Here is a 15,785-nt window from a genome sequence, read left to right on the forward strand (position 1 = left end):
GCTTTATACATAGATCCTAAAGATTTTGTGTCAATAAGCATTTTTAAAACTAGTCTGGAAGGTCCTTCTACAATCTTGCAGTTGTGTTTGTGTTGGGACAGTGAAGTAAGACAAGACTGGGAAGAAAAAACTTTGGGAAGGAATAAAGCTGAAGTTTAATCTCCAGAAATGGTGGTGGAGTGGCCGGGAAGATGGAATAACTAACCTCAGAATTTAATCATAAGTCAAATCAAGGGTTTAGGAAATACATCTTGTCAATAATAAAAGACAAGGTGATAAAAGGATGGTATCACTTAAAGCTGCTTTGTGTTTTAAAAAAAAATAAACAGTATGCTTATTTCAAACAAGATTCTTTCTCCAGTGATATCTGTATTTTTTTAAGAGAGTACGTGAAGGTTGTAGTAACTCTGCAAGCATTGCTTTTCTAGAGGTGAAATCAGTCAAATAGTGGCTGTAGAGCCACACCTCCCCCAAGTTCTCACATTGTCGCTGTGGAGCTGTTTTGGTGCTTAAGGACGTAGTATAGTTACAGACAGTATTTCCAGACCACTACCTTCAGAGAGCTGCTGGTGTAAACTCTTACCCTTCACGGAGTACTAGGCTGTACAGACTCACAGAGCTGCCTCTTGGCCCTCTGGAGTGTGTGTGTCCATCCCACAAGCTCAGTATTGCTGACAAAAGTTTTTTATTGGATTTTCGTCTCCCACCCCAAGTATTGAATTAATGCTTTAACACAATGAACCCCCATTTAAAAAAAATGAACATCCCAAAAGTTACAGGCAACAAACTTAAACACGTTTTCTTTTTTCCTTAGCTTCTGGCTAGTGTCGTGTTCCTTATGTAACAGATGAAAAACTTTTTTTGTTACCTACTAGTAGCGTGTAATTGCTGTACTAGTAAGTGTTGGGCAACTCGAAAGCCTGGAAGTACACAGAAGAGTGAACCTTACTGTAAAGCTGGCTGTTTATTTTCCAGAAGGGGAATTTACTTCTAGTATACCTTCTACAGTTGTGAATAGCTTTACATTATGATAAGACAGAGGAACCTTAAAGTCATAAAAGACTTTTCTGAGGGAGGTGTGGTGTCTTAAGCCTGTATCTGTTGTTGCTTGTTCAGTCATACTACTGTGCTTTTAGGGGATGTGGAAAAAAAGCTTCATCTGGGTTTTGTCAGATACATTTTTACTTTTTTTCAATTTGCTGTTAAATATTGAAATATAAGTGTTATGTAAAGATTTAAACCACCCAGTTTATCAAAACAAAGCATTAGAGCAGAAAGGCATCTAATTCAATACTGCAAAAAAAATGCAAATAGCACATTAATTACTGGTTTTGCTTTGCTGTTTAATAAGAATGGAAAGTCCCATTTTATTTTCAGTCCTTTCCCCTCCTTCAGGAGAGTGAAATACTGATGCTGTTTCTCTAAATGGGCATTTCCTTAACTACTTGATAGTATAGAAAATGTAACCCCTGCAGAAACTGCTTAGTAACAGATCTTTTGCAGTGGTGTGTCTGATGTGTGTGAAACATTGCAGTAATTGGCTTTGTTGCTATTGTCGGAATGAACTTTAAATGAAAGTGACAGTAACTAGTCCAGACTTCTTTCATTTTGTTCAGGGTAAAGCTATTAGACAGTAAGTGACTTATTAGTTTTATTGCTTTCAATTAGCAACCCAATTTTATACTCTGGTAATTATCATTTAATTGGCTTGCCCCTTTACTCTTAGAACCTGGCAACCAAACCAACTGATGCAGTGTTTGGCACAACTGAGGAGGTGAAAACTTCTTTCACAAATCTTTCTCTAGATGATATGGTACTGCCAACATAGCAGCTCTTCTCTGGAAGTGGCAAATCTGCTTTAGTATTCCCTTCCTAGCCTCTAAATTTGCACCCCCTCGTTTATGCCAAACTCCGAATCCACTCTTCGAATGGTTCTTATAACCCAGGTGGCTGAAGCCTCCAAAGTAAAGCTGTAATGTAAAATGTAACCAGATAGGACACATCCATGGTTCTTAAATCAGATTCAAAAAGGTGATGTTGGTATGTGTGTAAGTTGTCCCTGTAACTGTTCCAAGAGCTTGTCATGTCCTCGTGTGTTCTTAGTGGAGGGAGAATCAGCATTGTAAACTGACCTTTGAGAGTAAAGTAGAGGATGAGGCAGGGGTCGGGGTGCTTTTAAAAAGGGACGGGAAGGGAGGAAGGAGAAGAGGCTGTGGTTTAGGAACCGGAGGAGAAAGCAGCATGTTTCTCCCAGCCCAGCAAGGCTTCGGAGGCCCTTCCTGCTTCAGCCTTCAGCTCCAATCCTCTCCCCTCCCCTGGCAGAAAGAGGAGGTGGGAAGGCATGAGCAAAAAAAAAAAATGAAGAGGAAATAGGAAGGACATGTTGCTCTCCCATTACTAGTCCTGGACTCAAAATGTGGATAACATCATCCTCTCTGGAGCTGATTGCCTGTGTGGGCTTAAAAAAAATGTCCACCATCTGGTGGCTGGACGACTTTTTTTTTTTAATTTGGTTTGTTTTGTCATCTTCTGCCTCCTCTGTAAACTGTTTTGGGAGCGGGGAGAGAAGGCTGTTTATATCGACATTAAATCAGTTAGTAGAGGAATGTCTTTTTTAACCTCCCTCTGTAATCCTCAGGGTTAAATGTTTTCAGCTCATAGTTCAGTCGCAGTTATTTGTAGCTAGCATTCACATTTGCTCTGTAATTCAATTTAGATGATGCTGCTCAGCCCAAATTAGAGCAGACTAGTACAAGGAGCTTGGTACGTGTAGAAACCAATCGCTAACTCCATAGTTAAGGTCATCCAAATAGAGTTGTAAGTATTTCCCCTCAGTTTTAAGGTCTAGTTAGTTACTTGGCTTGAATTCATTTGTGGAATTGGGGTTTATACCCTCAGATCTTGTCAGATTTCTCAGCTGCTGAAAATGCTGAGTAACAACCTTATTTTCATCACAAAAATACTGTAATATTTTCATTAATCCATGTATTTTCAGTTCCAGCTGTTTGCCAGTTATTTATTTGAGTTTATTTTCTGAATAGCTTCCAGCTACACATTCTCCAGAGACATGAGATTTTATTCATACATGTATCTACTTATAGGTGAGGAATTTGAAACTGGAGCATGAGCAGGAGAAAAACAAGATCTTGTCAGAAGCATTAGAGACGCTAGCTACTGAACACCATGAACTAGAACAGTCTCTGGTTAAGGGGTCTCCGCCTCTTAGCATCATCAGTGAAGAGCAGTTCTATGATGCTGTTTCAGGTAAGTAATGATGTTTGGAATGTGAGTGTGTAGTCATGTTTGTGGTGAATGCATTTGGGGGTGGGGGTGGGGGGGTGGGAACAGTCTCACTTTAAGTGAAATCTCAGCCTTTCTAATGTGGAACTAATTTTAGGAGAATGCTTCATGTGCTTTATGAGTGGGCCTCTAAAAATTTGCCTGAGTCCGGCTGTAGAATTGGATTAGTTTACCTCAGTATAATAAAAAGTTATAAAACCACGGGGCGGTCATGAAAGGTCTGATTCCTTGGGTGACTACGCCCTTTTTTTTAAATAGCAAAAGTTAAGTTAAGGCTCCTATTTTAGTGGATGTAACTGTATCTGGTAGCCTTCTGACTCACTTTCTCCATGGTGGTGTATGTTTTTTCTTTTGTTGTTAAGACTGATCCATAAAAATCCCTAGTTTTGAGGGATAATGAGGTTTGTTCTATTTCAATTTTGTCTACCTTAAGTGTCACAGGTGAAAGAAAAGGATGAATGAAAATACTTTGTGTATTTCTGAAATATCTTTTCTTTTTCTGTCTGCTCTTCAGTTTAGTATCTTTCATATTATCACATGCAAAACACACAAATAGTGATTTTGGAAAACTGAACTGTGTAAGATGATTACAATGTGCATCTGTATAGAGAGGCTGTACATAGTGCAGCTCAACAATAACTCTAACTGGGTGATCCCGCAGCACACAGCTGTCTACCACTATGAAGGATCTGGAAAAGCTTGAGGGTGAACATAATCTAACTGTAGCAGTCAATTAGGTTGTGATGGCATACTTCATGAGCAGCTGTGGGGGTGCTTTTTATGCGAGCTTAACTGTCTGATGCTTCTGATGGGTGAGAAAGGCAGTGTTCCTAGAATCCTTGGTAGGTGTTCTGCAGTGTACAACTTAAAGAATAAAAACAACCGAAGTGGAGTCTATGCTCAAGTACAGCACTAGCACAGGAACACAGTGGATCAACAGCAGGCTTTGCTGCTTGGTGCAGTAGCAAATTATCAAGCCTTCAAGGACGAGATGAGATTGAGGAGCACTAGAAACAGGTTATTCAACCAGAACCAAAAGAACAATTCTGCTGGAAGGCCTCAGGCTTTTTCATTTGTTGCAACAAAGCTGAGAACAGTTGTTTATCCGGTGTTGCTGGAACGTAGTCTCTCCAGCCAGGCTTTCTTTGTGTATATGAGAGAATACTCAGCTTTAAAGAACTGTTTGTTTATACATCTCATAACTGACCAGTCTCTAAATCTTCTTGAATGGGAGTGTCCAAAGCCTCTTCTCTAGGTGGGAGAGGTGGTAGTGTTGTCAGGTGAAGCTGCAAACAAATTGCATCAAGTGGGTATGTGTAACTGTGAAACTTGTTAAGTATATGTGTGTGCGCGTGCACACACACATACTTTGAAGGGATCTTGAAGTTCCACCCCCCCTAGACCAGGTTGCTCAAAGCCCCATCCAGCCTGGCCTTGAACACTTCCAGGGATGGGGCATCCACAGCTTCTCTGGACAACCCGTTTCAGTGTCGTGCCATCAAGAATTGCTTCATAATATCTAATCTAAATCTGCCCTCTTTCAGCTTAAAGCCATTACCCATATCCTATCACTACGTGCCATTGTAAAGAGTCCCTCTCCAGCTTTCTTGCAGGCCCCCTTTAGGCACTGGAAGGCTGCTGTAAGGTCTCCTAGAGCCTCCTCTTCTCCAGGCCAAACAATCCCAACTCTCTCATCTTTCCTTTGTAGGAGAGGTGCTCCAGCCCTCTGATCATCTTTGTGGACCTCCTCTGGACCTGCTGCAACAGGTCCATGTCCTTATGTTGGGGGCCCCAGAGCTGGATGCAGCACTGCAGGCAGGGTGTCATGAGAGTGGAGCAGAGGGGGAGAATCACCTCCCTTGACCTGCTGGCCACGCTTCTTTTGACACAGCCCAGGATTCGGTTGGCTTTCTGGGCTGCAAGCTCACGTTGCCAGGCCATGTTGAACTTCTCATCCACCAACACCAAGTCTTTCTCCTCAGGGCCGTTGTCAATCCATTCTCTGCTCAGCCTGTATTTGTGCTTGGGCTGGCCCCAGCCAATGTGCAGGACCGTGCACTTGGCCTTGTTGAACTTCATGAGGTTCACACGGGCCCACCTCTCAAGCCTGTCAAGGTCCCACTGGATGGCATCCTTTCCCTCCAGTGTGTCAACTGCACCACGCAGCTTGGTGTCATTGTCAGACTTACTGAGGTGAACTCATTCCTGCTGTTCACGTTGCCAACAAAGATGTTAAACAGTGCCTGTCCCATACCAACCCCTGAGGAACACCACCTATCGCTGGTTTCTACCTAGACATTGAGCAGTTGACTGCAACTCTTGATTGCGACCATCCAGCCAATTCCTTATCTACTGAGCAGTCCATCCATCAGATCCATATGTCTCCAGTTTAGAGATGAGGATGTCATGAAGAACAGTGTCAAATGCTTTGCACAAGTCCAGTTTTTTCCATATATACATATATAAAACATATATGTCAATTCTTTCTCCATTAGGAGAAGTTACTTGACAAATTCATCTTTATTGTACTTTAAATAATTTTCCAGCACAGACTCACTTTCTTGACTGGCTCTCAACTTCATCAGGCATCTGTTAGATTGCCTTCTGTAGGTTGTTAACATGCAGTGCTTTGCAGTGATTAGGGTCCTCTCTGTCTCTGAAGGCATGTGTTTGGAGGATGGCCATTTGTGATTGAGGGGGTGCGGCTAGAGAAGGGGTAATATGACATATTTTCCTGGCTGCTGGATGCACATTATGACTTTCACCTTGAGCACAAAAGGAATTATTTTTTTGTGGGTGTGATTTGGAGTGGGGTTTTTTTGCTGATCACTGGGATCCTGGTAATACTTTCTTGCTTTTCTGCCATGTCTATGGAGTCTCAGCTAGAAGGCTTCTTATCTCTGTATGACAAGATACAGTGAGAGCAGGGGGGTCAGGAATATTTGACACTGGCTCAGAATTTGGGAATGTGGGTCTTCTTTCTTGGGCTACTGAGAAACGGGAATACGATCATAAACATTTTTATAAGAAAGCACAGTGACTAGGCCTAGTTGTCAGAAGCTAAAAATTTCTATCTCCAGAAATCTAAACTACTAGGACTTTGTCTTCAAAGCTTTTGCTAAACTTGATTTGCAGTCTGATAGTATTAAGTGAAATGATACTGATTTTGGATAAATAGTCATATCCGTGAATTATCTTACTAGGCTTTCTAGGAGAAGGAGCAAACACCGATGTATTTTAACAGGGTGATGTGACAAGTTATAGTGTCTGTCAGTGGGAAGATGCCACTGCTTTGAGAGTGTTTTTATTAGGATACCGTCTTATTCTAGCTACAGTTCTCTGAGTTTTTAAATCTCCAACGTAGGAGTGAGTTTAGAAGTGAGAGTATTGCATAACTAGGCTTGCACTTTGAGCTGAAGAATTGTTAGCTTTGACTTGACAGGTTGAAAGAAGAAGCCACTGCTACTTTTTGTTTTGTTTTTTAAAAGAATGTTGTCTGCATATTAGACACTTCTGCATGTTTACTCCCCCAAAAAAGTATTTCTAGCTTTGATAATTCAGTGCAATGCAAGAATTTTCAAACAGGTTTTGGAACAAGTGTATTAGAAAGGATATGTTCATAGCAGCAGCTACTTGTCCCCATTTATCATGATGTGATTCACATTTGTAGAGCAATCTGATTGCATCAACCAGGCTCCTGAATGAAGCTGAATCAGAAGATACAGTCCAGTTGCTATTGAACAGCTAATCTGAAGAGAACACCACCAGGAATTTATCTAGTTCAAGTGTCCAGTGACCAGCACTATCTGTTTGGCTTGCAAATTTGCTTCAATTGAGCTATACTGCCTGCTAATGTTGGCATAGATGAAACTGGTCACTCATAAGTCTCTGTTCTGTGGTCCTGTGTGTAGAAATTGTAGATACAATTACGGAAATATCCTCTTTCTTTTCCAGAACTGTGGTGAAAAAAATGTTTGTAATGTGGTAAGATTGCTTACTGAAGTAGTAGTCTATTTTCTCAAGTCTCTCTCATCTTTTTAAGTGATGTGCTACTGACTATCAATGCTTTCAAAATGTTGTGGTAACTCCTAAGTCCCTGCAAGGGGAGAGCAGTAGACACTGGACATGAAAGAAGAACCTTCAGGAAATGGGAGTTATTTGTGTTACTGAAGCATGGTATCCAGTGTTAAGAACTGTAAAGTTAAGGGTGTTATTAATGTGAACTCTGATAGCACTAGGTTGGTCAACAGTGTCTCCTGGTGTGCTGATCCTCTCATCATGGGGGTGGTGGAAACATGTAATTAAACTCGATGACACATGGATTGCAGGAGAGCTCTTGGTTTCAGGATTGAATGCTTAACATGTCAAACTCTTCTATGGTGATCGGGGGATGGGGGTGGGGGTGTGTGTCAGGCAGGTGATGGGGGTGGGGGGAGCATTGGGGAAGAGAAGAAGCACCAAACAAGTAGCAAAACATACTAAGACCAATGGCATTTCCTAGAGAGCTAGGGAAGTTACTAGCTTTGATTAAGAATAGACCTCAGGAAGCATATGGAAACAGAATACATGTGCAGAATGCTGAAAAATGGCTAACCATGTCAAGAATTAAAGAGTGAAGGTACTCGCAGATAAGGCTCCCTGGTTGTTGGAAGAGCTTAGAACTGTCCTAATTTTTCTTTTTAACAGGTTTTATCTGAGAGGTGGGGATTTTCTGCAAACACAGCTTTTGTGTGTATCAAAGGGGGTATTGATGGTTTTACATAGATGCAATCTTACTATAAAAGCAGTTGTTTAGAGGAATATTTAGACTGTACTAAAGCTAACCTGTCATAGTAAAGCTTGAGCTGTTAGGTACCACTAATGGGTGCTGTTTATAAAGAATGCTTCTAAATGGTACAAGAGAAGTAGTAGACTAGTTCTTTTGCTTTTTGCTCACTTCCTAGTTTGTCTCCAGTTACCAGCTCACTTTAAAAGTTGTACAAAAAGCATAGAAACTTACTGCCCTTCCTTCCATGTTTAGGGTAGCTTGTCAAGGGCTTTTTTTGAACGCTATCAAAAATGCTGCACAACCTCTGTGCTGCCTGTGGGCTTCTTGCTTTGAATATGGTTAAAAGCATGAATTCAGGTATCTCAGAGAGGGATGGGAAACACCTGGTCAGAACTCAAACCCAACCTTGCTAGCAGTTAAACACTACCTTTTTTTCAGGTGTATTTGTTAATCAAATACATTGGCCAAACTTTTCTATTTGGAACTGAAGATTTACCAGTTGTTGCAATAGGAGATGAACTTCCCTTGAGTTAAGTTTCTGTCATTGCTTCCGCTGTTTCCCCTTGCTCTTCCACTCTTGCAAAATGTAGCCGGTGTTTTTACTGTTACCCTGACACTTCAGGTTTCATGAGCTGGAGAGCTTCCTAGTCAGCCTGGTGGTGTCTCAGGATCACTTAAAAAGTTTGGCTTCTGAACAGGCATTCTTATTCCTTCTCCCCTCTCCTCAGCCCACACCCACTTAAGTTCAATAGAAAAAAAATCCACCTCATTTTCTTCTAGTCATCTGTTTGACAGCTGCTCTGTAGCAACTTGTGAATATAAATCTTTTTTTGCAGTGACGGGGGAGTATGCAAATCTTAATTCAGAAAAGAGTTAGCTGCAAGTACATGGGAAAGAGCTCAGGCTGAGTTGCCTGTTGATCTGTGCTCACAATACAATACTAGGCTTGTTCCCTCTGACACCTAAACAAACTCAAGGCTTGTTAAGCTTGTTGGGTCAAAGGAGGTAACTGAGGTTCAGGGATTGGAGACTGAGATCGTTGGCAGGAGCTGGTGTAGACGTACTTTCTCAGTGAGAGCCATTTCTCAGGAAGATCAGAGAGATGTCTCTAGGGAGCAGATTCTTACAACAGTGCCTGGATTCATTCTTCTACTGTTCTTTATTGTATAGCATGCTTTTGTTGTGTTAAGCAAGGCACGTGCCCTGGAGAAGGCTGGCTGGTCACCGTCTACAGCTCTGGAGAGGTTTGCCAGGTGCTGAGTTCAGTCCAGCAGAATTGCCTCTCGGCACTTGTAAGGTCAGCCTTAGGAGAACTGATCATGTGTGTAAAAAATCCTTGGTTATACTGAGAAGCGTATCAGAGGGTGGTCAGCAGCTCTGGTGCAGCCTACCTGTTCTGCCCTTTCTGCCTGTGCAGTCCTAGGCCTGTTGCAGAAACTCAGATTGACGGAATTTGTGTGTTGTGACTCTTGTCTGAAAACAAGACAGCGCTGGATGGTACAGAAGAAGGGAACCTTACAGGAGGCAGACGCTTTGCTTTATGTTACTGGGTTGGCTTCGTGCATTTCTTGTCATGATAACCACATGTTGGGCAGCTCTTTCAATAGAGATGTGGAATACTTTACCTTGAAGAGATTTATAGCTTGTCCTGTGGTCAGGATGCTTAGGCCCACGTGTTACACTGCTAGAGTGTCTCTGCCTCTCTGATATTTGGATACACAACAGTGTTTTCCTGACTACCTGGGCTCATGATCTCTGGAGAAATCTGTATTTTATGTAACAGACTTGTCCACAAGTAAAAATGCTTCTCCTTATCCTACTTGTTATATATAGTACCACCAAACTAATGCTTTGATATGTTATATCATAATATGGCACAGAACTAGACTGACAAATGGGGAAACTTGTGAGAAGATTCTCTGGAGTGCCAGTCCACTTTTTTAGCATATCCTCAGCACCAGCTGGCAGTTCTTTTTCATTCCCTAGCAACTGGCTTAATTTCAGTACTGTCTTGATGAGGGCAGGGATGGATGTTTTTAATGAAAGGAAAGATTTCCTTTATGCTCCTAGATCTCACTCTAGAGAGGATGGAGACATGGTGGCACAGCCATCCATTCATCAGGATTTTATCCTATTCTTGACCCTTTTGTAATGTGGATGTAGTAGAAAATCCTCTTATCACTGTCCCTTTCACCAAACATAATTTACATGTTGTAGAGAAGCTGCTGGCATAGTTTTGGGTTTTTTTTAAGAGAAAACAGGAAAGCACCTGGGAATGGACAGCTGTGACTGAGATACTCTTTTGGATGGACTACTACTTCAACAGGCTTTGATTACTAGTTTTGAATTAGAATCAGCATGTGAGAGAATGACTAATCTTGCAATTGTTTCTCTGGGTATTTGCAGCCAAAAGCAGGAGCATATGCTGAAAGAAATAGTACGTAGCAGGAATGGTGTCTGCTGCAGTTTCTGTTCACTTTTTTCAGAAGTGGCGAGGCTTGCATTAAGCTATTTACCATTCGGTGTTGTACCTGGTTTCTGCTAAAGGATTTCCCAAATGGGATAGAAGGTGCATCTTTACTTGTCTTGAGTCGTTCCTTTGCTTCCTGGAACTTGCAATTGGATAATCCTTTCACAGTGTTGTCAGTTATGAAAGAAAAACATGAAACAAAAATACAGCCTTTTGCCAAGAAATTTTTACTTTCTGATTTGGGGCAAGACCGACTCTTCTCCAGAGCTGGTTAAGTATTACCTGACCAAAACACTGGTTGGAAATAAAGTGGTGTCACTAATGTTATTTTTAGTTCTAGATGTGATTGTGGATTGCACTATTAACCTACCTTCCAGAGTACAAAGTTTATCTTACTGATTGGAGAGCTCATCATTTTGACTTTGCTGGGACTTTTATGGCTAATGTAATACACTGTGTGTGATACCTCCTTCTGTTCTTTGATACTTGTTTTGTAAGGTGGGAAGTGAAGGTTGCTGAACAGCAGTGACTGTCGTAAGAATTTAGTCCAAAGTGAAATATTATATAGAAGAAGGAGTCAATACGTGAATGTTGAGGTTAACTGTGTTTAGTTAGGTGAGGTACTGGTGTCTTTATGACACTGGCACTTCTCCTAAGCAAGTTGTAGTAGCTTCAGCTTAGTAAGAATGTCAAATTTTGCCTCTGTTTGCTAGGTGATTTTTAATGTATTCTGTTCTTGCTTGTCAAGCAGTCTCTTTATATCTAGATACAGAGCTGCAGTGGTCTGTGGCAGTACTAGTTACTTACCAAATGGATGCTGTCATCAGAACACGGCAGCCTACTTAGGTTTCAGTTTTGTACAAAGAGAGAAGATCTGTTAGTGACTGAAGTCTAGCACAGGCGGTAGATTCATTAACATGCACCTGCTCTTTTGCAGATTCAGAATCTGAAAAATCATTAAGTGGGTTTGAAACAACAGCCTACTCGTTGGAGGACAGCATGGATTCAAAAGATACAATAACTTCAAGCATGTCTGAAGAAAAGGTTTGTGGCAGTGGGGAGTCGCTGTCTAACGGGATCAAAAAACACAGGTAGGATGTTGCCTGTTCTTAAGGTATTACAATATGCATTAATGGTGAGTAAAAGACCACAGGAATCTCTGATAAGTTAACTTTGAAAACTTCCAAAACTTTGTTAGGAATGATTGACAAGTAGTTGGTTGTGCTATGATTTTATAAAGAATATTTTTCCAAGGCTAGTATGCTCCTTTGCATCTTGTTTTTTGATGATCAACTCTGATTAAGTGAAAATAAAATATAATGTGCTATGTAAAAATGAACACACTTGGCTTTTAATAGATCTTATTGAAATCTATGTGGATTTTAATTCCTTCATGTATCTTTAATGACCTATGCCTCCTATTGCCTCTTTAATTTCCAGTCATTTGATCCTTCTGTTGGTATCAGGAATGAGTGAAAAATATTGCTAGCCTGGCATCAGAAACTCAGATATGAACAAAGGGAGTCCTATTCTAAAAGTCCTCATCCATGTTTTATGTGCTTATTTTGTGCTGTCAAATGATCCATTTTTGTTTGTTTCCTTGCTGATAAAGAAGGACAATAGGTCTGGAGTTAATGAGATGTAATAGACACCACTATTCTCGAGTTTCAGTGAAAGGGCAATATAAAGTTTGTGCTACAGATCAAGCCAGACTTCAGCATGTTTCAAAAAGACTGCTTTGGAAGTGTTTTGGATATGCAGAATGATGATGGGGGCACCACACTTCTGTAAAAACAGGAAATTAATGTCCAATTTTACAGAAGCAGAACAGGCACGCATAATTACTTGGTATCTTAAATAGCTAAATTGCAGTGACCGTTGAAGCATGTGGTAATGCCAGAGACCTGATGTTTCAAGGTTCAACCTTTGCATGTGTATCCCTCCCATAGTAGGCAAAGAATAAGGCAGATGAGGGTGTGAGTGGAGTAATGGGGTTGTTTGGGAAGGTAACATAAAGCAGCTGACTAAGCGTGTTGCTCTGCACTCTTGTGCCGTTAGCAGGGTGGTATTTATGGCCTTGGCTAAGTGCCTTTCCTAATTAGAGCAGGAAGTTCAAGGGTGGGGGAGAAGCACTAGGTGAAGGTGGACATTGAATTGCATTCATTGCCTAGGAAACTATGAGGAGAAAGGCAATTCATGATCCGCAAGAAAACAATGATGCATGTTGACATGTGTTGTCTTTAAGAGTTTTAACAGAAATTGATCTTCTGTTTACTACAAAAAAACCCAAAAATTGGCAGGTTTCCATATTGCTGCACTTATGCTGTCCAAACTGTAGGCAGCCAGTGACTGGAGGAGCATTTAAGATCTGCTGATTTTGTAAAGGGGAATGAAAAGTAATAAGCAAGTACCTGTGCATGAGTTGTTCCTCTGAGTTGCATGTCTTTAGTGGTAAAGAGAGTATGGGGTATTGGAGTAAAATGAATGTGTAAATTGGCTAGCTAATAATATACTGCTAAAGAAAAGTGGAAACATCTGACTTGCATGTAGATAAGTATGTGTGGTTATATTTATGTGACTAAATGGCTACAGAGCATGTTCTAGATTGAGCTGTAACTTCAAGCTTTTTTACCTGGCACCTTGGTGACACATTAGGATTTGTCCACAAAGATATTGATGCAAACTGTTTTTCCCCAAAGCTCTAGGAGCTTTACCTCCTAGAGAACCTTCTCAGGGAATGGGAGTTGTGTGGTGTTTCTAGGCTCATTTCTGAGTTTCTTGGTGGCAGTGATACTTGGCCTGGTATGGGGTCTGTTTGATGTGACTTCAGAACCGTGTTAGCTACCTGGAGCTGCTGGCTCCAGTTAGTACCTCTTTTGGGTTTGGGGCTAGTTAGAGAGCCTGTGGTCACCTATGCATCGTCTGTGATGCCACCTGTGTCCTTTTTGGAGCAGACACCTTAACTTCTTGATGCTGTGCAAAATGAGGGGGTCAGAATAGTTTGACAGAACTTAATTCTGTGATTACATCCTTGTGTTTGCTGTAACTTTGTTTACTTCTGTTTGTGTTAGCCACATGGAAACAAGTCACTTAGAGAATAGCCTAGATCGATGTCTTTTGCTTAAAGTCTTGATACTTTCTTGTGATTCCTCAGATGAACAGAGGATCTGCATCTCCATCTGGGTTGCATGTGAAAATACCTAACACTGTTTAGCAGTCAGTATAAAGAAGACTATTTCTTACCTTAATCTAAAAAACCTGAGCTCTAATCTGCCTCCCTTGAGCGATGAGGGTTTTGCACAGGGAGGTGGAGGTCAGTTTTTAATGGAGGGTTGGGGTGGGGGTGAAGCGTGGTTTTGGAGATGTAGGAATAAGCCTGCTGTTTCCAAGGAATTTAAAGTGTTGGGATGTACTTATAAATATAGGTGGAACCAGTGCCATTTACCTTATTCTGATTTTTTTATTAAGGTAGTTTCCATCCTACTGATTTTTTATAGAGTATTTTGACAGCGTACTTAATTTTTGAAAACTTTTTGGGAGGGAATTTTAGAGACAGGAAAATAGTCCATTAAGTAATCCGGAAGCATTCAAATCACTTCTTTTTAAGAGGGAACTGTTTCATTTGAGCCAAATAAAAAAAAATACAAAACCAAACAACAATAAAACCCCACCCACACACAAAAACAAACCTCAAAAAGAAAACCAAAACCCAAAAAACCCAACCACCCAACCAAAACCCCAAAAGACCCTTGCACAAAAATGTTTTATTAATACCTGTCAACATTTAACAGCCACTTGTTGCTGCTGTTTACCTCTTACTGCTGAGGTTTCGTAGTCAGCTTTCCCTTTGGTCCGCTGACTGGGGGCCTTTCAGAATGTAGATGTGTTTCAGTTTAACTTTTTGTGATCCAGGAGGTTATTCGGTCAGATGAAGAACAAGCTAAACATGCCTTTTTCACACCATATGTCTCTCCTTCCCCACAGGATTCCTGTAACAGTTGATATGCTATAGATAACGCTTTGGACAAGTGTTTTTGTTAAAATGAATGCTCTTAAATACATCTTATCTGTTGTACTGCACAGAAATTCCAGCAGATGTTTTTGTCACTTAAAGCTATAATTAACTTCCTGAGTCGTTTCTAAAATTGACATCTGGAAGGAAATTTTTGCATTCACAAACCTTACCCTTAATCGTAGGGAGTATGTCAAGGTTAGTAGGCCTCAGGTCTTGGCTGCCTGTCATTTTTCCACGTGTTCTTACTTGTCCCTGGGATCTTTCTTGGTGGCTTAAAACTGCTTTGTTTCCTCAGTATGTGTGTGTTCTATGGGGAAAAGAACTGGCTCTCATATCAGGTGTGGCTGATACAGATAAGAAATATGGATGAAACTGAATGATAGCTTTCAAGTAAGCAAGCAGATTGAACAGAGGGACATGTTAACTTTAATGAAATTTAAGTTTTGTTGTGAAAGGAAAGCAATGTGTATACTGTAGCAAACTTTAACAATGTATACACTTGAGCAAACTAGAGGCACATCAGTGTGTTTTATATGCAGAAGGGCTTACTTAAACACAAATTCCCACTCTGCTAACTGCTTTTGTTAAAGAACACACAGAAAAAAGTTAACACTACAAATGAAGATAAGACTGAATACTTGGTGGACACTGTCCTCTTCTGGATATTTGTATCAAAGCATCCACAGAAGTATTTTATGCTTCATATTTTTCAAGATGATCTGTTTCATGAAATATTTTTGTATCAGTGGAAAATCAGAATAGGGAGTGAGTGATATCATGTTTGTCAATTAAAAGAAATCCTCCTACACACTCATCCCTTGCATGGGAGCTTAGTAAAACAATTCAGTGTTAGGTTGTTAGCTACTTGCTAACAAAACATAGTTTGGTACTGTGAGGAGCTCAGGCATATGGCTAGGTTTTTGATTGGATGGGTGCTCCTTAAAATATGAGCATTTTTTGGTTTTGTCTGAAAACTGAAGCATCAGCCCTGGTAAAGGTGTTTCAGTAAGTATGGGAGGCAACACAGCAAGCAGGGCTACTGAAACTAACAACCACTACTCAGGCTGATTTTCTGTTATTTTTTTTCTCTTGACCGTGTTTCTGTTTATCAGAAAAGGGGTGTGGAGGAGGCAGCTACAGCCTGTTTGCACTCTCTGAAAAGGTATTGCTTTAGTTGCTTTGAGCAGAGACGAGACCTCCTTGGTTAGGAGGGCAACGTGATCGTTCAGACA

At 40.8% G+C, this 15,785-nt stretch overlaps 1 protein-coding gene across 6 annotated transcripts in view; it reads left to right on the forward strand.

Moving 5' to 3' along the window:
- The window catches only part of OSBPL1A (oxysterol binding protein like 1A), a 78,535-nt gene that overhangs the window by 45,088 nt on the left and 17,662 nt on the right, over nt 1-15,785 (forward strand). For all 6 annotated transcript variants that reach the window (XM_080380580.1, XM_080380578.1, XM_080380579.1 and 3 more), the window contains 2 exons: nt 3,102-3,264; nt 11,476-11,629. In XM_080380580.1, the coding sequence (XP_080236706.1) occupies nt 3,102-3,264; nt 11,476-11,629 (317 nt within the window). The remainder of the gene's footprint in view (nt 1-3,101; nt 3,265-11,475; nt 11,630-15,785) is intronic.

Source organism: Falco punctatus, assembly GCF_963210335.1.
Source record: "Falco punctatus genome assembly, chromosome: 3".
NCBI classification, from domain to species: Eukaryota; Metazoa; Chordata; class Aves; order Falconiformes; family Falconidae; genus Falco; species Falco punctatus.